The 25,590-nt window shown below is 50.4% G+C and overlaps 1 protein-coding gene across 3 annotated transcripts in view; it reads left to right on the top strand.

The window, feature by feature from the left end:
- Nucleotides 1–25,212, top strand: part of slgA (proline dehydrogenase slgA) — a 228,041-nt gene extending 202,829 nt beyond the window's left edge. The window contains exons 5-11 of one of the 3 annotated variants that reach the window (XM_089563345.1): nt 6,598–6,655; nt 8,114–8,295; nt 8,350–8,431; nt 9,711–9,803; nt 12,349–12,779; nt 21,059–21,147; nt 21,232–25,212. In XM_089563345.1, the coding sequence (XP_089419471.1) occupies nt 6,598–6,655; nt 8,114–8,295; nt 8,350–8,431; nt 9,711–9,803; nt 12,349–12,779; nt 21,059–21,147; nt 21,232–21,437 (1,141 nt within the window). In that variant the 3' untranslated portion in view covers nt 21,438–25,212. Of the gene's footprint in view, nt 1–6,597; nt 6,656–8,113; nt 8,296–8,349; nt 8,432–9,710; nt 9,804–12,348; nt 12,780–21,005; nt 21,148–21,231 lie in introns of all 3 variants that reach the window. The other 2 variants (XM_089563347.1, XM_089563346.1) reach the window with 2 other exon arrangements.
- Nucleotides 25,213–25,590: the final 378 nt, after the last annotated feature.

Genomic DNA, 25,590 nt, shown 5'->3' with positions numbered 1-25,590 from the left:
ATATTGGAAAACATGTCAGCAAGGATAACACAACGTATTAAAAGAAGACTAAATGAGTTTACAACTGGTATGAGTGATGGCACAGTGCTGGTAAACACACGAGACCTGGGAAAAACTAAAAAAAAAAAAAAAATACATCAGACTATCGCTTCAACAGCACTTACGAAATCAGGTGCACAAACCACATCATTCGGAAGCTTATTCCAGCCCAGGATTGTGTTAGGGAAAAACGAATACTTAAATACATTAATGCGGCATTGATAACTATTAATCTTTTTCGTGTTATCGAGTCTCTCCGAAATGTAATATGGCTGCTTTAGATAAGTGTTTTTATTAATACCGGTACAATCATTGTAAATACTGTGCAAGAACTTCAGCCTGAAGATTTTTCTTCGGGTTGCTAAAGTCTTCCAACCAATACTGTCGCGAAGTTCGGAGCTCTTTATATGAAAATTAAAATTTCCAGTCACAAACCTTGCAGCGCGTTTCTGTACCCTTTCTAACTTGTCAATGAGTGTACCCGTGAAAGGGTCCCATGCTACACATGCATATTCTAATACTGGCCTGACATTTGTCAAATATAATGTTTCTTTTAGTACCTGGGGAGAGCTTTTGAAATTTCGTTGGAAAAAATACAAAAGACGAGAAGCTTTGGCAGTTATCATGTCAACATGGGCTGTCCAGTCGAGGGATGCTGTGAGTATAACACCGAGATATTTAACCTTATCAGTAGTTTGGATAGTGTCATGGTTTAAAAGGTACGATCCAAGAATTTTCTTTTTTTTGTTTGTAAATTGCACATGGAAACACTTAGATACATTCAATTCCATGCCCCACTTCAAGCACCACTCGCAAACTCTGTCAAGGTCAGCCTGTAATACACAAAGATCATCAAGGCACGTGACAGGGGAATACAAAACGCAATCGTCAGCATACAGTCTGACAGTGGATCTGAGGCCGGCAGGTATGTCATTGATGAATATGAGGAACAGTAATGGTCCGAGCACCGAACCCTGTGGCACTCCAGATAAAACATCGACAGGCGAGGATGATGCACCATTGATTACCACCTGCTGCTGGCGTGCCCTTAAATAATCTTGTAGCCAACCGAACAGATAGTCAAGGAGACCAAGGCATGACATTTTTTTTAAAAGAAGGTGGTGCGGCACAACGTCAAAAGCCTTCTTAAAATCTAGAAAAATAGCATCTATCTGAAAACAGTCGTTCATTCCGGATGCAATGTCATGAATGAACTCAGTTAGCTGCGTTGCACATGACAGCCCTGATCGAAAGCCATGCTGTGCTGATGTGAAAAAACTGTTGTCTTGAAGGTGTTTTACAAGTCCAGAATAGATTATGTGCTCCAGGGTTTTGCAACAAACAGATGTTAAAGATATGGGGCGGTAATTGGAAACCTGGCTACGATCACCCTTTTTGTGAACTGGTGTAACATTGGCTATTTTCCAGTCTATAGGTAGTTTCGCGGTCTGTAGTGACTTGTTGAATAAAGTAACCAAAAAGGGACTGATATGTTCTGCACAGTGTTTTAGAATATAGTTCGGAATGCCGTCAGGACCTGGTGCGGAATGCGCATTTAGGTTTTGTAGCAATGATTTGACACCTTGATCGGTTACAACCATATCTGGCATTGCATTAAGCTGTTCCTGCTGTTCCGTAATTGCGTCTGAGCACCAAGCTGAGAAGACTGAGTGAAAATATGCATTGAAACACTCTGCTCGGGCTATGTCGTCTTTCAACATATTGTCGCCATCCCTAATGGCCGGAATACCAACAACATCCTTTTTGTTGCATTTGATAAAGCGCCACACTTCTTTTGGGTTCGTTTTTAGTTTGTCTGCCAATGAGGATAGGTACAAGCTCTTTGCTGCCTTTAATTCGCTCTTAAGGTTTGCAGTCAGGATTCTGAGTCGCGCGTACACAGATGGGTTTTTTGTTTTACAATACCTTTTATAAACCTGAGCTTTCTTTCTAATTGATGCGCGCATTCTTTTATTGATCCATGGTTTATCCGCTCGTTTATTAGGTGACATCAGCCTTCCGGGAATAAACTGATCAACGAGAGACAACAGCTTATTCTTGAATGTTGTCCACAGTTCGTCTACATCACAGGAAATGGAACTATCTATGAAAACCATAAAAAATGAATCAAGTTCCCTAATTATGGCGTCATAGTTACCTTTTTCATACATATAAACTTTTCTGCATTGTGTGTGTGTTTTGAAGTGAGGAATGCAGCTGCAAGAACAATGCCAGAAACATTCTCCCCGGTGATGAAGGAATGTCCACGACAGAACCATGACTGGAAAGCGAAGCACTGAACCATGAATACAGTTTTTTTTTTGAGTGAGGAACAGCAGTGCAAAGATTTCACTTATTTCATCTATCGACAGGCCATTTGACATGATTAAATGGGAGCAACAAAAGGAAGAAAAGATGCAGGGCTCCTCATCATACCATGGTGGCAACAGGAGGTGGTTCCAATCCCGCAGGAAGTGGCCGTGTGGGAAGGGCGGGTGCACAACAACAGGTTCATCGTCCGTCGTGGTTGTGGGGCGAGGGGACTCCTTCCTGGCAGTCGGATTTTAGCCATGATTGGACCAAGCAGAATTATTCTGAACACGTGCGAGTGACTGAGTGAGCTTGGCAGAGCTTGGGGCAGAGGAGGCGTACTCAAGCTTAGTGTGGAGTAGTATTTTGTGCAGGAGCAATTGTAGTGGTACTGGGGCAGAAGAAATATTGTCTTGCAGATATCCGAGCATTCGATTAGCCGTAGATTTTATATGGTTAATATGAAGGGGCCATGTTAGGTCAGACGTAATATAAACCAATGACTGCACCATTCAAAGATAGCGTCGAGATCAGTTTGCAACGTGTTAACATCCTGGTAAGCACAGTGCAGTCATCAGCAGATAGATAGGGGTAACATGCTGGGGTAAGTTGACATTGCAGATTAAGAAAAGAAGGGAACCCAGCCTTGAGGCACACCAGAGTTGACAGCTCTGCAGGATCAAGTATGATTGTTGCAAGGTATGAACTGAGAACAGTGACAAAGAAAATGTTCTGGCCATGTAATGATTTTTAGGTCAAAGTTAAGTTAAGAATAGTAGTTTGTGGCAAACTATATCAAATGCCTTGGCAAAATCTAAGAAAATGATATTGGCAAGGGAGCAGCAATTAGGTGGAGCTTATGCATAAAGGTAATTAGTTGTGTTTCGCAAGAGTTCGGAAGCCATGTTGTGCGTGTGAGAAAAACAAATTTGAATAATCAAGAAAGTGGAAAATTTCGGAGTAAAGAATGTGCTCCGAAACATGGGAAAGCGGTGCCGCCGGATTTACGAAGTGGAACCACCTCCCCAACTCGCCAGGACTGTGTCAAGGCACTGTTGAAGATTAGTGACAAACACAGTGAACAGTGCGCCTTCGGAAACTTTGCATTAATGAGGTCGACACCTGGACTTGCAGACACCTTCAAAGACTCAATTATTTTCTCGATACCACAATTATCAAAAACAGTTGCACCCATAGGCAAACAATTGTAGGAGAGCGGATTTGGTAAAAATGACCCATCATAAAACCTATCGGACAAAATTCTTGCAAAATATATTATTCAAAATGGATGGACATTCAGACTCCGTGATGAAAACTCCGCTAGAGTCAGTTAGTGTTACTGAGGTCTTTGACGAAGGGTTAGCAACACACCAGAATTTTTTAGGGTTATCATGGAGCATGCATGGTAGTGTGGTCTGCGTGAAGTAATTTTTTGCTTGTTTCAGTGTCAGAGCATAAGTTTTGTTAGCTTCTTTATACAATGGTCATCTGAAGGAGCCAGTTTTGATGTGTGATAAAAATCGCTTTTTTCGGTTAGATAGTCGGTGCAAGTAGGCGTTTATATCGGCGTGTGTTAGCATCCGAATAGATTACACGTTTCGGTGCGTGTTTTGTATTCAGTTTGTTGACTTTGGATTTAAAAATATACCAGTTAGTACTAACGCTTCGGTCTGAAAGATGCATCTTGAATGTGTCATTGTTAATTTGTTCAAAGTTAGCTCTGATGTAATCACAAACGGTTTCAGCAGTATTACTTGTTTTAACTTAGGTGACTAATTTTGAATGCTAACACTACATGGCAACTTAAACCGGGCAGGTAGGATATCAGAGTTGCTATGTCTGGGCATGTGGTTAGAATAAGGTCCAAGATGTATGGTTGAGTGACCTGGTGGGTGAGTTGACTGAGGCAAAAGTAGAACAAAGATCAGTTCTCCAGGATGAAAAGAGGATTAAGACAGACGACCATGAAATGCTGGCAGAAATATTGGTGCAGTGGCATGGCGTGTTGTTAAGGACGTCGTGAAGCTCGGATGAGTAAAAATGTGGCCCAGTTCTGCGCCTGTAGGTTCCAGGTCAGTTTGAAGGGCAGTGCAGTCACGGCGATAAACTGGGAGATGCTTTGAACACTAGGGGTGCAACGATGTCTGCATCACAGATGTCTGCACGTTGGCTAAGGATGCTTCGAACCGATGCAGCTGATTTTGAGGATTGCGCATCATGTGCCCTCGCGTGGCCCCACAAGGTCGCGATTTGCAACTTCGTTGAATTACGTTGAATTATTTGGGTTATACCGTAAAGTTCCCAGCAGGCGCCCCTCCCTCCACATGAGTCAAAATTACTGGCAGAGCGGCGCAATCTCAGAATGGCACCAAAATTCAAGATGGTGACGACAAAATTTTCCCGGCAGAAAAAAAAAAAAAAGTACAGGGCACGTGGATTTCAAAATTTATCTCTAGGAACATGAACTTTATGAGGCCAAAAATTTGTTACAGCCTCTTGAGAAAGAAGCGGGGGGGGGGGGGGGGGGCTTCTTTTGCGCTCAAAGAACTCAGGTGGTGCATGCATTCACTGAACACCATTGTTTAGCCTTCACTGGAGTTTGGCTTTTCCGCAGTTTTGCTGTAGCAAATTGTCAAAATTCTTATCCCATTTCCACATCCATTTCTGACCGAACTTGAAGTGTTGAGACATCTGGTGCAGGTTTTCGTTTTCTCAATGGATGACCTCGATTTTCATTGCCACTGTGTAGGAATGCAGAGCTGACCTGGCAGACAGAACAACAAATGGCTGTAGTGGGTGGGAGCCTGGGTGGGGGGACATGGGGGGGGGGGGCACTTGCTCTGAATTTTGCACTAGTTATTTTGCAAGAAAACAATGACGTCAGTGATTCAGATGCTCAATGGAGTCAATACTTGTTAGTACCGACTGAGGTAAACTGCTCCAATCTGTAATATTCCCAGGAAAAAACAATATTTAAAAACATTAGCTCTGCCATTATATGGAGCGTCAGCGTGACAACCCCACCTCCTCTCGTTGGTGACGAAAAAGCAGATGAGACGGTGGGAGCATGTCTTCATCATTTATACCGCTGGGTAGCCAAGTTTTTGATAGAATGACGATATGTGGAAATAACAGCCTCAAGTCGGTCATATCTGTTAACAATGCTGGGGACGTTAACGTTTACAATACGCAGTTATTTATTATCAAGGCAATGAAGTCGGTCTTTCATAGAAGTGTACTTTCCAATTTGTACTCTAGAGTTTTTCATGTCATTCCAAATAAACAGGTTGCCATCTATATGAAATTTTCATTGATTAAAGTTTCTCTCCTTTTTTGCTGTCTTCTGAAGCAGTGTCCATGGAAGTTTGTGCCTCCTGAGCATGTTTCGAGAGCAGCCATTTTGTAGAGATGTACTTGTACCTTTCACCTTGGAAGAATTCTTTGCAGTCTTATAAGTATAAAATGACTGTGATTTACCAGGCTTACCACGGTAATGAATTCTGCTGACTGACTTGCATGTGATTTCAAACTTAGTGGAAAAAATATCTGTTAAAACTTTGCGGCGAAACACAGTGTCTGTCTCATCTGCTGGTACACCAAAGACAGCTGAATTTTCCTGCTGCCCTCTAAATCTGTGCCTCATCGTGCATTCAAGGCTGTCTGCGCCAGCAGTTTTGTTTCTCTCTTTCTGAGAACCGAGCATCCCAGGAACATTTTTTCACGTTTGTTTGTGGCCCACCTGTAGTGGCCCAATTCTTGCAGTAAGTGAGGGGTGCACGGCAGGACCAAAGGACTCTTTCAGGAGCTGTCGTGCAGTGCAAGGTAGATTCCCCCGGCTGTCTTGGAGAACAGCACGACCGGCTGGGGGCACAGAATAGAATCGTTCAGTGCATGCCTTCTTCTCGGGGAACCTTGGGAAGCTGCGGGTCTCCCCAGAAGCGGCAGAAACCTGTCCACGCTGGGCAAAGGCAGTCATCTAAGATCAGATGAATGGACTTGTTTTCACGCCTGCCTCTGTGCGGAAGCTGAGCAGCATCGGTGCGCATGCCACCGTGAACACCGGGCTTGCTCTGACCGCACTGTGGTTTCGCTCACAAGTATGCCCTCGTGTGGCTGACAAAAGAAGCATAGCAACATGCTGTCCAGAAGTGGCTGGAATGCGCTGTGCAGTTGAACCAGTTGTAGGGTGTACGCATGGAGGGGGTGCATGCACTCTCTTCTTTTTGTGGCTGTTGTTGCAGGTGCCACCGAGGGCACTGGCCTGGCAGCCATCAAGCTGACAGCCCTGGGCAGACCGCAGCTCCTGGTGAGTGGCCTCCCGACAGCTCATCTCACAGCACTTCATGGCCTAGGCAGGAACTTGTGAAAACAGGCACTGTTAGGTGAAAGAATAAACACCATCAGCAACGCATGTACAGAGCCTGACAACAAACACAGACTGCAGAAGAACATCTGGGGGTGACCAAAGCTTTATGCGTTGAGAAGAAAGAGCATCCAGGGTGGTCATTTTGCACAGCAGCCCATTCCATTCAAGGGCGGCTCTTGAAGAGACTGTTGTCACTGTGCGTTGATTCTGCATTGAAGCATCCAAATTGCTTTCCTGTGTTTGCCTCCAATCGATTGCATGGCATTGCACTGCATGTACCGTATTTACACGGTTGTCCCCCCCCCCATACCACGTGTCAGAAAAGAAGGGTGTGGGCACAATGAGAATGCATTAGTCAGTGGACTACTCGCCCACACTTCGTTGTCGCTGCTGTGGTCCCACAGCACATTGTTCTTCTTGCATCATCAGCCGGCGGAATACCGCACTTCGCACCACGACACTGCGCGGGACAGCTGAAAATTTTGCCTCTCTGCAGCCACCACACCTGTTCCACCACAGTGGTTTGTTTCTTGAATGATATCCATCTTGAATGCAGCCATGAACGAGCATTGAATGAGCACTGAACACTTGCTGGCTCCGGAGCACAAGTGACACTGACATTTAAAACTGGTAAAACGTGACCGGCAGTAAAGTCAGATGCGTCGAACAGAACCAGAGAGAAACTGTGCATGAGCAGCGTTGGCTCTTCCATTAACTGACCGCACTCCCCAGAAGCGCTGCCGTTCTGAGGGGCAGTGTCGCCGCAATTGGAACAGTTGCGCTTCCATCAACTATTGACACTCCCATGAGCACCGAGTGCAGTTAGAAGTGCAAAAAAAGAAAATGCAAAATTCTTCCAAACAAGCATGCAGAATAGCCACATGCCACTGGGCAGAGCTGTAAGGGAACCATAAAATTGCAACCACTCTGTAGCATCCCTGATATCTCATTTGTCTCGTCTTTATTTATGGTCCCATGCTTTGGATTTGATTGTAAGTAGACCCCCCCCACTTCGGATTTTCAAATTAAAAAAAAAAATGGCTTGACTTACAGCTGTGTAAATATGGTAAGTACTCTTATTGCCTTTGTTTTCAATTTTCTAGGAAAGTATTGCCGTAGGCAAAATGACTTCTTCAGTGGAAGGGGACCCTGGCCTCGCTTCCCAGTGTGGGGCAGATGTTCCGGCATGCAACAACGAGCATGCAGAGTGGAAGCAGCAAGAAGAAGAACGTTTGTTAGCGACTGCTTGCCGATATATATAACCGCCTCGTGTTACAGATAGCAGGCTGGCCAGAGCCATAGAGAAAGCTCATGCGCCACTGATACAATGCAGCAGAGCTTCATTGCCAGGTCCCAGCATCAGCTTTGACTACAAAGGTGCACACACTTTGCGTGCAGATGCAGCTGAGCGAGGTGGTGGTGCACACGCGGCAGTTCTTCCAGGAGGTGACGGGTGCGGAGCAGGCCATGGCCCTCTCCTCCGTCAGCCCTTCGACCATTGGCCAGAAGCTGCACGTGTCACCCGCCGACCAGGACGCCTTCCGCAAGTGGCTCGAGCGCATGGACTACGACCGCAAGGGGTGAGTACTGTGCTCAGCAGCAGCAGCAGCAGCAGCTGAGGCGGTCTGTTCCAGGCTGATGAACATCTTCTCGTGGAGTGGCCTGGTCGACACCAACTACTTCATCTCGGACTTGTTCAAGGTGCCCAACCTGAAGGTGAGTGATGCCTGCCATGCATCGCTGGTTGTGTGGCTAGGCTGACCAGGTTGCGTCCTGCAGAGCAGCTCTGCAATGGGAGCCCCTTCCTAGAAGTGTTGGTGCATTAGCCCTTCTAGTGGCCATTGTGCGTGTGTGTGCTTGCCTTACACAACAACTCCTTCCTCCAGTAATGCTCCTCTCTCCTGGGGTCTCAGCCAGCTGCCACTGGCTGAGCATTCCATTGCTCCACCCTCCTTCCGGATGTTTCCTCCTCCATCCTCCATTCGTGCTTTACTTGCCACACCTCTCTTCCTTTCGGGTGGTTCTGTGGTTATACCATTTCGCCATGGTAAGCCTCCTTCTCTGCCTGCTTTTACGGTAACCAATTACGCATTCGTCTGCTGTTGCCGCACTCTTCTCCTTTCACGGTAACCACCCAGAGTGGCCCTTCGGAGTTCCTCTGCTATCCACCTCCGTCCACGGTGACCCTGTAGTAGCTTTTGAATTTAGCGATACTACTACTTTGAACTTTAAGCTTTAGGGTCCGAACAATAGTGGATAAATCACACGGGGACCAAAACTGAACAGCGATAACAAAAACGCTGCTTGTATTCTGGAAAGATTACATACGTCTTCTTCCGACAACTCCTCTTTTCATGCTGGTCGTGTCCACCCACCTTTTCAGCCACAGTGTTCACAACACGCCCTTTCTCCCCCCTCTGCATGGTTAGGTGGCCACGTCCCCCACACTTGCACTGGGGCCGGCATCTGGGAGAGGGATCGCGCGTGGGCTTGCATTGTAGAGCCAAAGCGCCGTTTGGTGTCGCCTGCCCGGCTCCCACATCTGTGTCGCTGCCAATTAGGGGCGCCGTGCTCTCGGTGTCCTTTGGTCTTTGGGATGCCGCCGTCTCACCAAGGTGGCCATGGTTTCTGCTGCCATCTGTGTCTGATTTATTCCACGGGTTTGCGTTTCTTCCCAGGGAACTGCTGCTTCTTCCATTGTTTCTTTACACCTTCCTGCCTGCCCCCAGTTGTGCTTTCATCCTTCCAAGGCAGACAGGGAGGGGATCGGTTAGCGATACAGACAGGGCGGGCCGAGTTTCAGCTGCCTCTTGCTGACAGAGATGTCGCTGCGGAGGCAGAGCAGCAACAAGTGGGGCTCGTGTCAGCATTCGCAGTCCACCCACATGAATCGGTCACTAGTGCTAACACATGCACTGCCGCATTTGCCCATTTCTCAGTGACCACGTGTGTCCACAGGAATGCTCTTCAGCGCAGTGCATGTCTTGTGCTGTAGACGGGGCGCATGGAGCCGATCATCTCAGCCCTGACCGAGGAAGAAGAGGAGATGTTCCGCAACATGATGCGCCGGGTGCACACCATTGCTCGGGTGAGTGCTTGTGCCACTGCATTGAGCCTTATTGCTGCACAGTGTGGAAGGTACGGGGGGGGGGGGGGGGGGGGGGGGGCACAGCCTCACTTGCAGCCCTTCTTGGTGTTGGGGTGTTGTGCACTCCTCCGTGGCCAGCGGCGGCTGCATTGCTGCAACGGCAGGGCCTGTTCCCGGTGGTCTCTCCCCCACAGACTGGTCGAAGCCAGTGCCTCGCTTTCGCACCCTTGTGAATAATGTGTGTTCCACCTGGCACTTAGTGGAGAAGAATGGCTGGGCTAGTTGGTTCCACGTGCTTGAATTTACCACAGCACACAAACAGTGCAGTTGTGTCGTTGTTTTCAAGCGCTGCGTTTAGCTTTAGGTGGGCAGATGAGATTAAGAAGTTTGCGGGGATACGGTGGCCCCAACTAATTGGAGAGACACGGGAGAGGCCTTTGCCCTGCAGTGGGCGCAGTCAGGCTGATGATGATGATTTAACTTTGATGAGGGTAGTTCTACCTTGTCAAGGTACACATGTACTTGCTTACATGGTAGTTCCATTCAGTACATTGTCACATAACATCCCCAACACAGCTTTCATTAGACGTAATGCATTCAGTGCCCTCTTACAGCTGAGTGGCTTATTGTGAGCATCTCGGTTGGCGCATCTTTATCGTTCTGTATGAGACAGCCGGAGTATCTCGTAAAGCTTCCATCAGCTATGCCACCTATCACACGGAAGGGGCTCCTTCACCAAACACAACGAAGGTTGGTGTAACATTACCAGGTATAAGATTACACTTTCATGCAGAAAGGCTTATATCAATCAGTGTAGAAGACGCATCAGTAAGAGACTATCAGAGCATGAAAACACTAAAAACACATGCCAGCAAGGCCAGGAAATTTGGCCAATAATTGTAAAAGGTGCAAGGAGTGCATTCTGAAGTTTCATGAAACATTTTCCTGGACGAGGACAGTGCCCGTCTGTGTGTCTTCCTTCAGTCCTCACCCAAGTCCGCGCTGTTCTTCAGGAAAGTGCCTTGCCAACTCGCCCAGGCATCATGGGATGCATGCTCAAAAGGAAGGCTGACATCGGGACAACATGGTGGTGCCCCGTCACTCACTCACTTCCTCAGTTCATACGCCAAGTGGGAAGACCAGCCCAGAAGCATGAACCAACTCATTGCCCAGTACGACTTCAGCGGATGTTTTATCTCGCGTGTCCTAAAGGCCCATCTCCATGGGCGCATCCGAGGCGCACGAGCGCAGCGCCTACGCGTACCAGCGTACGCCGGAGCCGGTCTGCGCATGCGCGACGCGCAGACGCGAGCTGGCGCTGGCGCTTGGCAAATATCTGTCCATGTCAGATATTGGCGCCTCGCTCGCGCCGGCGCCGGAAGTGGCCGCTGGTTTGCGGTCGGTGTAACGAATCAGAGAACGGAGTTCTCTCGGCATCCGGTACGGCCCTTCGCGCCGTTTGCTTCGCCGAGCCGAGCTCAACACGGTAGCAGCGACAGGCCATCGAGTTGCATATGTTTTCCGACGCTTGTCGCGGTGCGGCGCTGGGTGCGTAAGCGCTGCGCTGGTGCGCCTCGGATGTTTTATCTCGCGTGTCCTAATGTTTTCTCGGTTTAACGCGTGTTCCGTGGCAGCCGCCAGCGGCAGAGTGGAGCACCTCGTTCCCTCCTTCGTATGGTGCCCCGTAAAATTTGTAAGCAGCACCCAAACTTCTTTATCCTAATACAGCACCGCACTTGATGAGCACACCGGCAGTTGTGAACATGCCCAGAGGCAGAAAGCACCTTCCCCTCCTGTCCCAGGGCATACCACCACCTCGTTCACAGGTGGCTCAGCTTCTCGGCAGTTCAGGCTGGCCACAGCACAGTTTCGTTTTCTTCCATGTGTCACAGCCACCATTGCAGCTGTGATTGGCCTTGTGTCGTGGCATTGTTGATGTTGTCAGGGTGCTTCTCCCAAGTGAGGTCACTCCCCAGCACATGTCGTAGCGGGGCAAACTTGCGAGTGCTGAGCGTAAAGGAGACATTGTATGGAGCATCAGAAGAAATCTGTGGTGATGTGTGACTTAAAACAGTGTGCGGAACAGGAGAGCCTTGTTCCACATTTCGTGCACAGTTAGTGCAGCCATATCACGATTCGTGCAGCAGTAACAAATTTCTGTACTCTGAAGGGAATAAAAGCTTCAGCCTTAAAGTACTATAGACACCTAAATTTGGTTGCATGTTTTCTTCTTTCAAATGGTGCATTAAACATTACAATCAATACATAGATAACCACATGGTGTTCACTAAATATTTGTGCTGTCTTGTTTCGGCTTCATGAACAGAACAATGGTTGTGATGTGTACTTGACCTTAAGGTCGCGTGAGGCATGCAGAAATGTAGCCGCTGTGCTACGAATGCACTGCAACACTTAAATTGGCCTGCTTCAGGAGCTGGAAGGAAAACAAAGGGCATGTCAGCAGCAATGCTGCAGTTGTTTTTATCCATGCCTCGGGTGGCCCACTGGCTGGTTGATGAAACCGTATGTTTGGGGGGATGCCCAGGCGGCCCGTGCGCGTGACGTGCGGGTGATGGTGGATGCGGAGCAGACCTACTTCCAGCCGGCCATCAGCCGCATCACCATGGAGCTGATGCGCAAGTACAACCGGGAGAAGGCCATTGTGTTCAACACGTACCAGTGCTACCTGCGTGCCACCTACGACCACGTGGTGCGCGACCTGGAGCTGGCGCGGCGCCAGGGCTTCTTCTTTGGCGCCAAGCTGGTGCGGGGCGCCTACCTGGAGCAGGAGCGGCTGCGCGCACGCACCCTGGGCTACGAGGACCCCGTCAACGCCAGCTACGAGGACACCAACGCCATGTACTACCGCACGCTCACCGAGTGCCTGCGACAGGTGGTCCAGGGGAAGGCACGCCGAGCCATCGCCATCATGGTGGCCTCCCACAACGAGGACACCATCCGCTTCACAGTCAACAAGTGAGCGCACTCGACTCCCGGCTCTTGATTTCGACTAGGCTCTCTTTAGCTCTGCTCTTGCCCTGTTGTGCACCCACTCCTGGCTCGGGTGAGATGCAGGAGAGAGGGTCAGATTGGAGAGGCAAGGAGGTGCGTCCATCGCTCACTCAAATTTGTCTCATTCAAAACTACCCACACTGCCATCAGAACCGACTGAAGCCCCTTCTTGGACCATATTTTGCCACCAAGGCTTATTGGACAACACTGTGACTCCTGTTTCCAGCACAGAAAGAAAAGAACACGGACAACAATCATCCAAAGCTGCATAATGATTGCTGTCCTGTTGCCAAAATGGTCTCTTGCGTTTCAGTGTCGCCCAGTGCATATCAAATTCACCCTTGCGGAATAGCTTTCAGTTCAAGTTTGGTCTGTCTCATCCCCCTGTGTCCATGTTTTCTTTTTTTTTTTGTGCTGGAAACATGAATCACAGTGTGTGGGGTTTTATAATTGGGGGGAGATAAATATGTTCTCCCCACTTAACCGCGGCTGCCACAGTTCAAAACCGCGCGGACCCCACCCAGTGGTCGCGTATGCTACCGAGCGCACGCCGACCACGGCAGGCCTTGCTCTGCGGGAACAAAGGAACGACACACTGGCTGACACAAACAAGGCGTTTTTATTGCTACAACAAGAATAACGCCAGCTAGCAACAAAATACGCTAAGGAATCGAGGACGTCTGGCTCACCGGCACGGTTACGAGCTAACGTTCGCCTACGCTAGGGCAAAAGGGACACTCCAAGGCCAGATGGGACAAGCTGACGGGAACATGTTTCAACACAAAGTCGCCCGCTGGCAAAGAGCGGAGCCTTGCGCCGAACGTCTGCACGCTTCCCCCGGCCCCAAGCAGAAGAGGCCCGTCTCTCCCACGCACGCGTGCAGCAAATATGTCATTCGTGGCGCTCGTGGCACTGCGATGCCAGCGCCCTCCCCTGTTAGTTAAAGGGGTTGTGAAAAGAAAATGAAGCTGCCCGATTTTAATTTTTACTGCTTCCATAAACATTAGACATGCTAATTCCGAAATATTTCGACTCAATATTGAGTCTGCATTTAATAAAGCCCGTTCGAAATCGCTGCCTTTTTGAGCTCATGAAACGACCATGTGCCGCCGTCGGCTGGCACACGCACTACTCGACTACGTCATTTTAAGATCTTCAGAAACGTAGAGATATCTTCAACTTTTGTTTGCCCTAAAATAATAGCTTTATGAGAAATTCAGAAAGTGAAAAAAGGTTTTCCAATTATTTGCACGCGTAATTGCACTCCGTTAAACTGCAGCGCGTGGTCATACATCAATCACTGACCTGGGACCAGTTTCGGTTCTGCTTCTCCATCCTCCTTGGCTTCAGTATCAGCGGCTCGACATAGCCTTGCTTACGTGAACCTATCTATATAGGTGGTGTTCCTTGACAGCGGTGGTTTGAGTCAGAGAATCGAGCTGAGCAAGGCCAGCCCATCTCGACGACTCTCTCTTTACATGAACTCGATACGAACGAGTCAGCTATCGCGGCGCGCAGCGGCTCCGTGCTTCTGTTCTTTGCTGCAGAAAAATATATTCCAGAAGCGTGAAGAGCGTTAGGCATAATTTGCAGATGGGGCTGCGAGTCAACCCACCCCTTGCGATAGAGATGAAGACTCGAGTCCACGACCGGGTTCGGAGGTTCACGGTCGGGGCTCCCGCAGGCAGAGGTGTCGCGGTCTCTCGGCATGACTGCTACTTGCCGGGCGCGCGACGTGCCGTTGCGAGCGGCGTAACAACGACTGACAGCAGCTCGCCGCCTGCGCCCAACCGATGTCAATGACAGGCCGCACGCGGCGCGTCGCACTGACAAGGGGCAGAATGCGAGCGCGCAGAGCACCAGCGTCATAATGACGTGGGGACGCGTTTCTCGGGGCCGGCCTGTCAGCCTGGATGCCGGCCGCCGGCGTCAGAAAAACACGCTAGTATTATTTTTTCACGCTCATAACAAGCACTGGAATAGATGAATGCCAAAAATGAATCATTTTTGAGGATCGTTGGCTGATGCCGAGTTCCTGGCAGTATTCAATTCGGCGATACAAGCAAATTTCATCCAATGACCGCTTTATTTACTGCCTGGTCGCCTCTCGCATAGCTGGCATTTGCTAGCTCCGCTGGCATCGCGGAAATCGAGCATATCTTTATTTTATTATGGAACAGGTTCACAGTTAAAGAGGTGACGAGAGTAGTACCTTTTACAGCGCTGACCAGTTCCGAAGCTCCCTCAGCTGCGGTATCGATAGTATCGATGCAAAACCAGCTAGGCTTAGCGACGACCAGGGCCGCCGCCAAGCCTCGATCGCAGCTTCATCGCCCGGCGCGTCCGCAGGCGGCGTCGTTGCCGAAAGCTCGGCATATGCTGCCACTGCTCGAATATAACAGGCAGCCTTTCTGATAGCATGGCGCTGTTTTGTCTTTTCTGGTGCGAATGTGAAATACAGCGAGGCTGCAGGCCGGCCGGCAAACCTGGATCCCGTCCGCTGGCGTCATAAAAATGAGCTAAATGTTTTTCTTCGTGTAAATAATAAACATTGGGAGCAAGAAGTGTGGAAAATAGATCATTTTTGAGGATCGCTGTACAATGCCGAGTTGCTGGTAGAAGCAGCAATTGTAATACGAGCAAATTTCTTGCCACAACCGCCGCTCAGCTGCCGCTGCCCGCGGCCGTTGCGGTCCGGCTTGCGCGCCTGGCGTCCGCTATATAGCTCCGCTGCCGAGCGCACCGCAACAATGACCATATGTTTTGTTGTGAGACGATGCTGTCGACAGTAAAGCGATGCCAAAAGCAGGCATTTTATCATAACCCAGGCTACTTCCGAAGCGCTGTCCACTGCGGCTTCGGTACGAAACAGGCCTAGCGACGACCAGGGCAGCCAGAGAGCAGTGCAGTTCGTCGTCCAGCGCCGTTGCCGAAAGCGCGCTACGTGGGCAGGCATGCTTTGTGGCCGCCCGAGTACAGCCGGCAGTCTTTCTGATAACATCGCTATTTTGTCTTTTCTGGTGCGAACTTCAGTAGCCAAGTAGCGCGCAGGCGCTGCTGTGCACCGGATGTGGGCCGGGCATGAGTCAAGTGGCGCAAAGATGCTTGCCGCTCCGTGTTCCTGCTTGCTGTAGGCGGCAGTTCGCAAGCGGCGACTGGTGCGGCGCGCCGTCCAAGTTTTCGCACATGTGTCAGCTTGAGAGCTAGCAGACTCCATTCTGAGCAGACGACGGTGCCACATTCGAGTCAATATGCGTGCTGTAACCTCGGTCAACTATGGCTAAACAGGCCTCGCTAAGCCGCCATGTTGTGTTGACGACAGAAGCCTCTGATTGGCTTCTTAAAATGACGTTTTCTGTGAGTTGAGGGGGACGCGCGCTGGGAAACCGAAATTTAGTTTTTTTTCGCTATTCAATCAACCCAGACAATGAAACGAACTAAAGTATACTATAGAATGAAGGGTCAGAATTCCAAATACACACGTCGTTCAAAATTTTCGGAAAACGTTTCACGACCCCTTTAAAGTAACACAACTAAGGAGGGTGCATTGAGGGGAAGCGAACCACCGGGAACGAGTTGAGGGTGCATTGCGGGGAAGCGAACTACAGGGGACGAGTCGCGTCCCCACAAGTGTTGCAAACCGCCAATTGGCGAAGAGTGTGGGCTGGGCTAGTATTATTGAAAAAAAACCAGCACCCAAAATGGGACGGAGAAGAAGCTGAACTCATAACTGGCCTTTAATCAGGGAAGTTCGGATAGTGTGTCGTAACGTACAGAAGCAGGAAAAGAAAGGTACAGAGGCGCACATTTCGTGCATCCAGAATAAATTGCAGGCAAGTGAAGGCAAGGAACATCAGCCTGAGCAGTGTGATGCGCCTTGACAAACTCGCGTCGGATGTTGAACAGCCCGGACTTAAACCAGGGCCTTTATATGAGGTGCTGTGGATCGCTAGATGCGAGGGTTGGGTGTCAGCAGGGTCCATGCTGGTTTTCAGCCATGAAATTCAAGGACTTCCAAGGACCCTCGACTATACTCACCAGCACGGTTATGAGCGAACGTTCGCCCACGCCAGGGCAAAGGGAATCTCTGAGGCCGGATGGGACGGGCTGGCGGGAACATGTTCCCACCACGAGGCGCCCGCCGACGAAAAGCGGAGCGTCGTGCGTGAGGTCCTCGCACTTCCCCAGCCCCAAGCAGAAGACGACCGTCTCTCCCCCGCGCGCGCGCAGCAAACACGCCATTCGTGGCACTAGTGTCGCCTGCGACGCCAGCGCCCTCCCCTGTCAGTTGAAGTAACACAAATAAGGAGCGTGCATTGCGGGGAAGCGAACCACCGGGGAAGAGTTGAGGGTGCATAAATAGACCCACGCGCCTACAAGTACATGCTGTGGAGGAGTCTCCTGGTGTTCATGCACTTAAGGCAGGTCTTGCGGTGGAGGTCACGCCGACATGCTGTCTTCCGCAGCATGCTGTCTTCCGCAGTATTCCGAAGGTGGCATGAAGGTTGTGGGAATCCTGGCTTTCCGCCGTCGCCTTTGCGCGGCTGTGCCGGCCTCCCGCGTTGTTTCTCCTCTTTCCCTTGCTCCCGTCTCAGGCGGTGGAGAGGCGGCTGGGTGACTAATCACTGTCATTTAGCCACAGCTCCGCCCCGGCTCCCCAAGGGCCTTTGCCATTGGCGCCTTTTTGGCGGGAATTCGGGACCCGTTTTGGGCGGCCGCGCACCGCGCGACCGTCCGAGCGGGGCCCAGAGAGAGAGATCCCTCCGAGACAGCGAAAGGTGCGTACGTTACTGTTTGTCCCTGCCGGCCTTTGCCGCTCGGACCAGTGCTTACTCGAGCTCGCCCGCACGTGTCCTCTGACCTGCAGCGGCTCGAGCCTGTCCAGCGGGGTCCAGTGATCTCAGACAGGCGTACCTTGCGTTGATTGCCCACTCTCTCTCGCAACCGGCCCAACAGTCGACACGAGAGGGAGATCACAGCACTGCCGCGGGGACATTCTCCTGCAGCGGCGTGCTAGCGGCGCGCATTGCTCGAGTCGCTTCGTGCGCGCAGCGGAGCCTTGCTCCTCGCGCGCCCCCGGGACGGGGTGACTATTGAGTGTGTGTGTACTGCTGAAGGACGACGTGAATAAACGTCTCCTTTGTGAACTTGGAGGCCTATTTCTTTGCGGCGAATCGCTCTCCTCCCAGCGGAGGTTGAGTGCGCTGCAGCGGTGTCCCAGTGTGTGTGGTGACGGCTGATCGGGGCCCTTGGCTCGCGCGAAGCTCGAACCCGCGGTGGGTGATGGCCTGTGTCCACTTAGAAACCCACAAGGTCTGCGCTGGGACAACTTGCATGGCCCGTGCGCTATGTGTCCGCAGGCCTGTGAAGAGAAGGCCGGTTGAAAACTGCAGGCCAGGATTCTGCAGTTGTCCCCAGGCTAACAGCAGGTGGAAGTGCCTGCTGACTGGTCTCGCCACGGCTGCCCCGGATGGATGCGCCAAACAGGATACAGGCAGCTCCGTTGCAGCAGGCGGCAGCGAGACAATGTGCACAGGACAACAAGCCTGGGTGGCCCCACTGGATCTGCAAGATTTCTGAAATGCACTCCGCATGCCTTTAACGTAGGTCACGGAAGGGGAAACGGCGTCCGAAGGGGCCTCGTGGCTCAATGCTCAACTCGCTAGCAAAACGTGTCGGGCGGCTGTGCAACGCAAAGTTCGAGTGAACAAAGCCCTTTACTGCTTAGTTCATGCGAGGTTACAAAACGGGTGGGCAGCAAAGTGCGCCCCCTCTCAACGCCACGTTCCAGTGGTCATGTCTCTTCCGACATGGTGCAGGCAGCTCTGAAAAGCCTTAGGCCTCACTACCATTGTGACGATGATTCTCAACAAAAGAAAGACCTGAAACAGGTTTCGTGCTCACAGCCGTGAGGAGAAATCAGCTTTGTGGGGTGGTCCTATCTTACTCACTGCACGAAGCAGCTTCTGAGCGGTCGGCGCCCACCGTATCGGACGGTGTCGGAGCGCCTGGTGCCGAGCTGCAATACCAGCGAGCTCTTAGCGGCACCCGTGGCCCCAGGCCACCCGGAGCCGCGACTCCCAGAGTCGAAAAAGAGACAGCGAGAAAATATATACAGAAAACTCGGACCACGCATGCAGCTTCCATGCTTACTCACTTCGAGCCCGGCAACTGCGTGGGCGCTAGGCCTCGTGCTCCGTCGATGCGGACCACGTGGTTCTTGTGCTGAAGAAACTGCAGAGAAAACTTGACGAAAAACGTGCTGAGCATGTCGAAAAGTTCAAACATGCTGCAGCGCAATACGGCTCGCACTCAAGAAAGCATGCCACAGATCCTAGCGATCAGAATTCACGCTAGGTCTAGCACTTGTCAAGTCCAGACAAAGAGCGTTCCTCCGAACAGACAGTTGTCGAATGTTTCAAGAGCAGGCCCCACATTGGGCGCCAGATATGGGGTTTTAATAGGGGAAATATAAATACGTTTTCCCCGCTTAGCACAGGCGACACAGTTGATTGATTGCAATGTTGGTGACAACGACCACCGGTGCATGATGAGCCGAACACTAAATATAACTTTGTCTGCAGTAGGCCGCTTTAAAATGACCACATTCAGTGCACTGAATATAGAATTATGTCCCCGCTTAATGTGCCCTTCATACCACAGACCACCCCCAATATTCAGCTAATGCTCCAGTGCCCCACAGTGACCGAAATGGCCAGGAAAGGGAACAGATGGAATGCGGTCTTGAGAGCACCTTTGGGAGCATGCAGCCGGATGCCATTTGTGAAGGTGTGTGCCATCTGGGGCACAGGTGGGCCATCCGAGAAGGCTTTACTGCCGCGACGAGTTTCGCCATGAGCAACACAACAAAACGTTGTGTGCAGATGCTTGCAGCATGTCTCTACTGGTATGCCTGTCAAAAGGATGTTCAAAACATAGCAGTGTGGAGCCTTCTTCAGAAATGAGTGGGCAGCTGAACAGTAATTAACCTCGAGGTTCACAGGGATGAAGAAAGAAGACAGTCAGCACTAGTTCTGTCCTTTTGCTCACACTGAGTTGGAGGTGAAGTACCAAACAGGCCCAACTACAGTGGACTTCCTTTGAGACCGCAGAATATGTCCGTCTTATCAGAGGTTCGTCTTACCAGAAGTACGCACATTGTGCATGTCCAAATGTGTGTTACATGAAAAGGGTGAATATAGTGGCCTACTGTGCATGAAGTGCACACTGAGAGCATCGTGTTTTCCTACTTGCACTGGTCCAGTTTTGGTCTCCTCGGTGTTCCGCTCTGCGCATCTTTCCACCGCAGGCAGTGCCCATACAATCTGCACCCTGGTAGTGCACATTGTGATGCCATGTTAGTTTCAGCTCCCAGCTGTTCCAAGTCAAACTACTCTGTGCCTATCCACCAGTGGCACGTGCATGATTCCAAGATCTGAGATCTGCACTGCGCACAGGCGAAGGTGCCCTCACTTTTCTGCATCGGCGAGAAAGCTTCCCTGCATGTCCCCTCTGTACAGGTTCTCCACGAAAAGTTGCGCAGAACCTACCTTGTCAGGGGTGCATTTTTTTTTTTTTTTGCATTCATATATTTTTTCTTTTCTTGGCAGTGCTGTGAAGAGCACTGTGCGTAGGGTCACTGGGATTCACGGTTGCTGAAAAAGTTTGTCTTAACCGCATCACACGTAAAACAGTTTGTCTTTTTTACACTGAATCCAGTGGGAGGCCAACCCAATGGTCTCAGTTGTTCATCTTACTGAGAGTCTACTTGAGAGCATCATTCTGCCTTGCCACCACCATCACCAGACTGTGGCAGCTTGCTTGTCATCTCTCTTGGCACCGTGGTCCTCCCTGGGACTGATACTCTTTGCCCGTCTTCCCGCTTCAGGAGATCCACAGTTATTGATAGCCGCCACCGTACACAGATTACATGAGAGACTCTAGAGGCATGTGAGATGGATTAGCAGTGACCACGTAAGCACACCAGCGGGTCGTTTTTTCACAAAAAGAGATTCGGTATCTGTGCCATAATCGCGTGGCAACATGACTTTGGCTTTGTTGCCCCCTCTTGTAAGTTCCCTCCCCCCGTACATGTTTCTAGTTATGTCAGCCGGTCTTTGGAATGAAATGTAATTGAAAGTAGCGCTGCTGTGCTCTCTTGCGTTGGGTGAATGTCTGATGGCATGCAAGTGGCAGCCATGCTGTTTCCCAAGCCACCTGCTGCTGCTGCCCTGTCTGCGCAGAATGCAAGAGCTGGGCATCCGGCCGGACGACCGGGTCGTCTGCTTTGGCCAGCTGCTGGGGATGTGCGACCAGGTCAGCTTCCCTCTGGGTGAGTGCTCCTTCTTCTTCCGTGGCCTCTTGTGGTGGAGTCTGTGGGAGTGAGTGTTCGAATGGTGTGGCACACGTGGTGCAGGCCAGGCGGGCTACTCGGTGTACAAGTACGTCCCGTACGGCCCCATTGACGAGGTGATGCCCTACCTCTCCCGGCGTGCCATCGAGAACAACAGCCTGCTCCAGAAGCTGTCCAAGGAGCTGGGCCTGCTGAGGCGCGAGATGGCACGCCGCCTGCTGGCTGGCGAGCTCTGGCACACGCCCCGAGGACACTACCGGCCCGTGTGACGCGGGCTGTCCATTTTTATTGGTAGTTGAAGAGGAGCGGTCGACATATGCTGGTGATTTTTATTGCAAACAAGTTGCTCTACCTACGCGCAAGGCTGTTTGAGTTGGACGCAGCCAAGGTTGCAGGGGGGGGTGCCTCTGTGGTGCAGTCTGTGATCTCTTCTCGGGTCAGGGCGGGGGTGGCCACTTCTGCTCAGGCTGTCGCCTCATTGGCAAAAGTGCTCCACATGTTGGCAGCATGCAAGATGTTGGAAGCCATCAGTGTTGACAGTGGCATTTTTAGCACACCACATTTTATGCTTGATGCCAAGTTGCTGTAGTGTTTATTGCTACTCCTACAGGGTTGTGAGGCGGCTGACACAGAGCTCGTAGCTAGCAGGCCTTGGGATGTGCTCCAGCCTTTGCATTGTACTCTCATGGTAAACTGTGAGACACCTGCAGCCAAAACTTTGTAGTCTTAGTTTCAGAGCTGGCTTGGCTTTTTCTTCAGGAATGACTGGGGCCGTCATGGTTGGAGGTGTTTACTACAATTTATCGAACCCAACCACACAGGCAGTTCCATCCGAGTGGTGAATGAAAGCAGACACAGCCAGGAGGAGGAGCGTGTGTTTCGCCAGTGGCGCCTCCTGTTTCGGCCTGGCCCAGACCACCTGTGGCAGGTGATCCAGTAGGCACTCGCATGAGCACTGATGAAGAGGTGAACACAGCAGCATTGTGTGACACTGTGGCAACTGACAATGTGAAGATTAGCAGCGCATGTAAATTGTCTACATTTTTCACACACCTTGTACTTGGGGGTTTACAGCGATGTGCGTAGCTAGGAAGAGTTGAAACTGGCAACCAACCCTGTCCACACGTGCAGTGCAATGGTGGCCTGTCTGCTTGCACGCCCATCCTGCACTGGTAGCCATCACAGAGCTGTGAGTCCTGCAGGAGGCATACGTGTGAATGGGTGCAGGCTCAAGGTTGAGGAAATGTGAAAGAAAACTGTGTGCACTGGCCACATGGATTCAAGCGCACTGGCCAAACTGGGCACAGCCAGTGCAGTGCCCCCATGCAAAAGAAAACAACACGTTGATTGTTCAGACTGAATCACAGTGGTGGAAGTGTGCCGCCAGCATGTGCAAGGTGTCTGTCCTGCACCGTGTTTACAACGGCACTACTGCATTTCACCTCCACTGTGGAAAAGGCTTCCGTGGGGAACTGCAGCAACGTTTCATTTTCTCCTGGACGCTGCCGACTATTTTTCATGTAGCATCCCGACCAGACGGGCTTCTCTCAAACTCTTGAGTCTAGAAGCAGTCGAGGACTGCTTTAAAAAAACCTCATTTATGCCTGCAGGGATGGGCGAGTAGACTGTGCAGCAGTGACCAGGGACACAGTGGCGAATGGAGCAGGGCCCGCTCAGGCACACTTGTAGCCACCAGGGTCAGCACAGTTTACACAGACAATGCTAAGTATCTATTAATGCAAACACTTTCACAGAACGGGAGGTGTCTAGGTGGTCATTTACCGCAGTATGTTTTCTCCAAGCAGACTGGGACATGTGCCTCGTTAAAACAATGCAAGTGACGAGGTGGCAAATGTGTGCGGTAGAGAGGAAGTAAGGGATCACAAACTTCGTTTTGTGATAGAACCTTTGTAAAGAAAAAAATCAGTGTGAAGAAACCCATGAGAGGATTGATGTATGTGCATCAGTTCTTGGGCTAGTTGGTATACTTGATTTACACTCGTGGTTCTTCAGTGCAATGGCGCACGCCCAAAGAAAGGAAGCAGGAAGAGACGAGGGACGAACAGAGTGCTGTGCATGGTCGTGAAGCAGGTTCCTACTGTCAAGTCATTTTTGGGGCCAAGCAATTTAAACATGTTAGAGAATCTCTTTAGGGTGACTCCCATTTAGGGTTGCCTGTTGATAGATGCTCAGAGAAAATGTGCTGTAACATGAAGGCTTTGAAGATCTTTGAAGATCATTAGTGACCTCGTTTTCCGTATCATTCATTATGTTTTGGAGCTGTCATGATCCCAGTGAGTGCCACAAACCTTGGTGTGGAGCAGAAAGCATGTATACAGCCAGAATTTAGGCATGCCATTTTACAGGAGTCTTCTATTGCCGAATAGCTACAGGTGATGGGCCCACCAAACAAAAGTTGTAGCAGTGGAAGCCCCAACTCTGGTGAAATTTTGCCTATGGCAACAGCTTGCTAAGGTTCAGTAAGCGGCTAAAATTTATGCCATAGAAGACTGTGACTGGAGATTACAGTAGACTGCCTGACATCTTATCAGAAGTGGCCCATGTGAAAACAGTGAGAGAAGAAACTGTTTGGAGATGGCCGTCTCTGTTTTTCTGATTTTTGCTTTCCGTCTTGCCCCAAGCAGCCATCTCTCCGCTTCTGCAGCACAGCTGTTGCCAGGCCTTTGCATCAGGCAGTGTGCACTATCTGCGATAACATGTGTGGTGGGAGTTTTTGAGCCCCAAGTGAATGGGTGGATGCACCTTTCCGTCTGACGGAGACATCATCTCTGTGCCAGCGCAGGTTCTTACGGTGCCGTGCCTTTTCTGCACCAGCACGAAAGCAGTGCTACCACAAGACGGCTTATGTACCAAAAGCCATCTTGTGGACTTTCATGTGTGGAAGTGTTTTGTATATTGTCTGCTTTCCTTGCCGCGTGGACAGCTCGTGAGTTCCGTTGTAGCTGCGGTTGATGGTCGCTACAAAGTTTGTCTGGACTGCAGCAAAACAGCTCAGCTGATTTTCTTTACTATGGGAAACAGCCACATGATCTGGCAATGTTCATTTTATCCAAGAATTGTCAGAAGTCTACTGTAGCAAGTTCGATCTTCTCCGCAAAATTGTATTCGGGTGCACCTTTCATATTACTCTGGTCAGGAACTAACAGTTGTACAGATGGTAGAGGCACTTGGTGAACTCACCCACTCGTAATCAAATTTACGAGGGCTGCAACGCTGATGATCATTTCTTCAGTGTCGACGCTGTTTACCAATGTGCTTTCAACAGATAGTACTGCAGTTGTAGCTGTCGAGGAGTTGAGAACCCCGTTCCTTCTCCCGTGATGACTGAGGCAAATCTGCCAGTCTGGTGAAAAGGTTCAACGAGCAGCGAGTTGAGTGCTCCTTCGAGGTGTCTCCTCGTGTGGCCACAGAAGGCAGCACTGGGCTCACTCCGCCACAGTGCACCCTCTGCGCTCACCTAGGGACCCCATTTGCCTGTCATTTAATGGGCTGTGCAGAGTCTGCAGAGTATGGTTGTAGCCAGAGCGTTTGATCAGTTGGGAAACTTGGCCTCACAAAGTGACTAGTCCCCCTGTGTACACTTTTCGGGTATACAAGCTGCCACTTTATGTCGCTCGATCTTCTGGAAAGCATTTATTTTTTTCCTTCTCTTAATCTGTCTGTGGGTGCTTCTTTGGGTTTGTCGCCATTTATCAACAGTGGTGAAGTTAAGTTCTTGACCACAGGCGTTGGCGTGCTGCAATTTTGGCCAACTCGGACCGATGCCGTGTGTGTGTGTGTGATCAAAGAGCGTGGTTGGCGGAAGGTGTGCACTGCAGTACAGTGCAGCCTCAATGGTTGCCAGAGGAGATGCTGTGGGTCAGATTGAGGCCAGGTGCTGTCCTGCAGTGAGAGAGACAATCTCCTCTTTTTTTTTCTACCACGTTTGTTACGAATCTTGTGTGGTGAATCTCGCCTGGATTTCCCCTCTGGAAGGCCCACTGAAACTGCATGCTGTCAATAAAAGAGTGGCTGTGCCAGCAATCCATCCCTTCACTGCACTCGTCAAGGCGAGGGTGTGTCCCCCAGAGGCATGCCTCACTGAAGGCCTGGGATTTTTATCCATTTCAGAGGTGCTGCCAGCCTTCGCAGAGGGCCTTTGGCAGGAGTGAGCATACCTTGTGAGGAAAGAAAAAGCGCAACAAGACATGATAATGACAACAGTGGTGTCATCCGCCTGCTTCACCGAGAAGAAAAGAAAAAATAAGAAAGAAAAATGCTTTGTACAAGCTCACGCCCTTCAGGCATATAGAAGCAACACTGGCACATAACACAAGAACACTGGCATCAGTAGCACGCTTTAGGAGATAAACACTAACGATAGACCTACGCTGATCCGTCAGCAATCACAAGAATGCCAAC

This window comes from Amblyomma mixtum, chromosome 10 (genome assembly GCF_055824585.1).
Source record: "Amblyomma mixtum isolate Tamu chromosome 10, ASM5582458v1, whole genome shotgun sequence".
Classification (NCBI taxonomy): domain Eukaryota; kingdom Metazoa; phylum Arthropoda; class Arachnida; order Ixodida; family Ixodidae; genus Amblyomma; species Amblyomma mixtum.
Note: the sequence above shows the minus strand (reverse complement) of the source record. Positions and strands in the feature narration are given on the sequence as shown.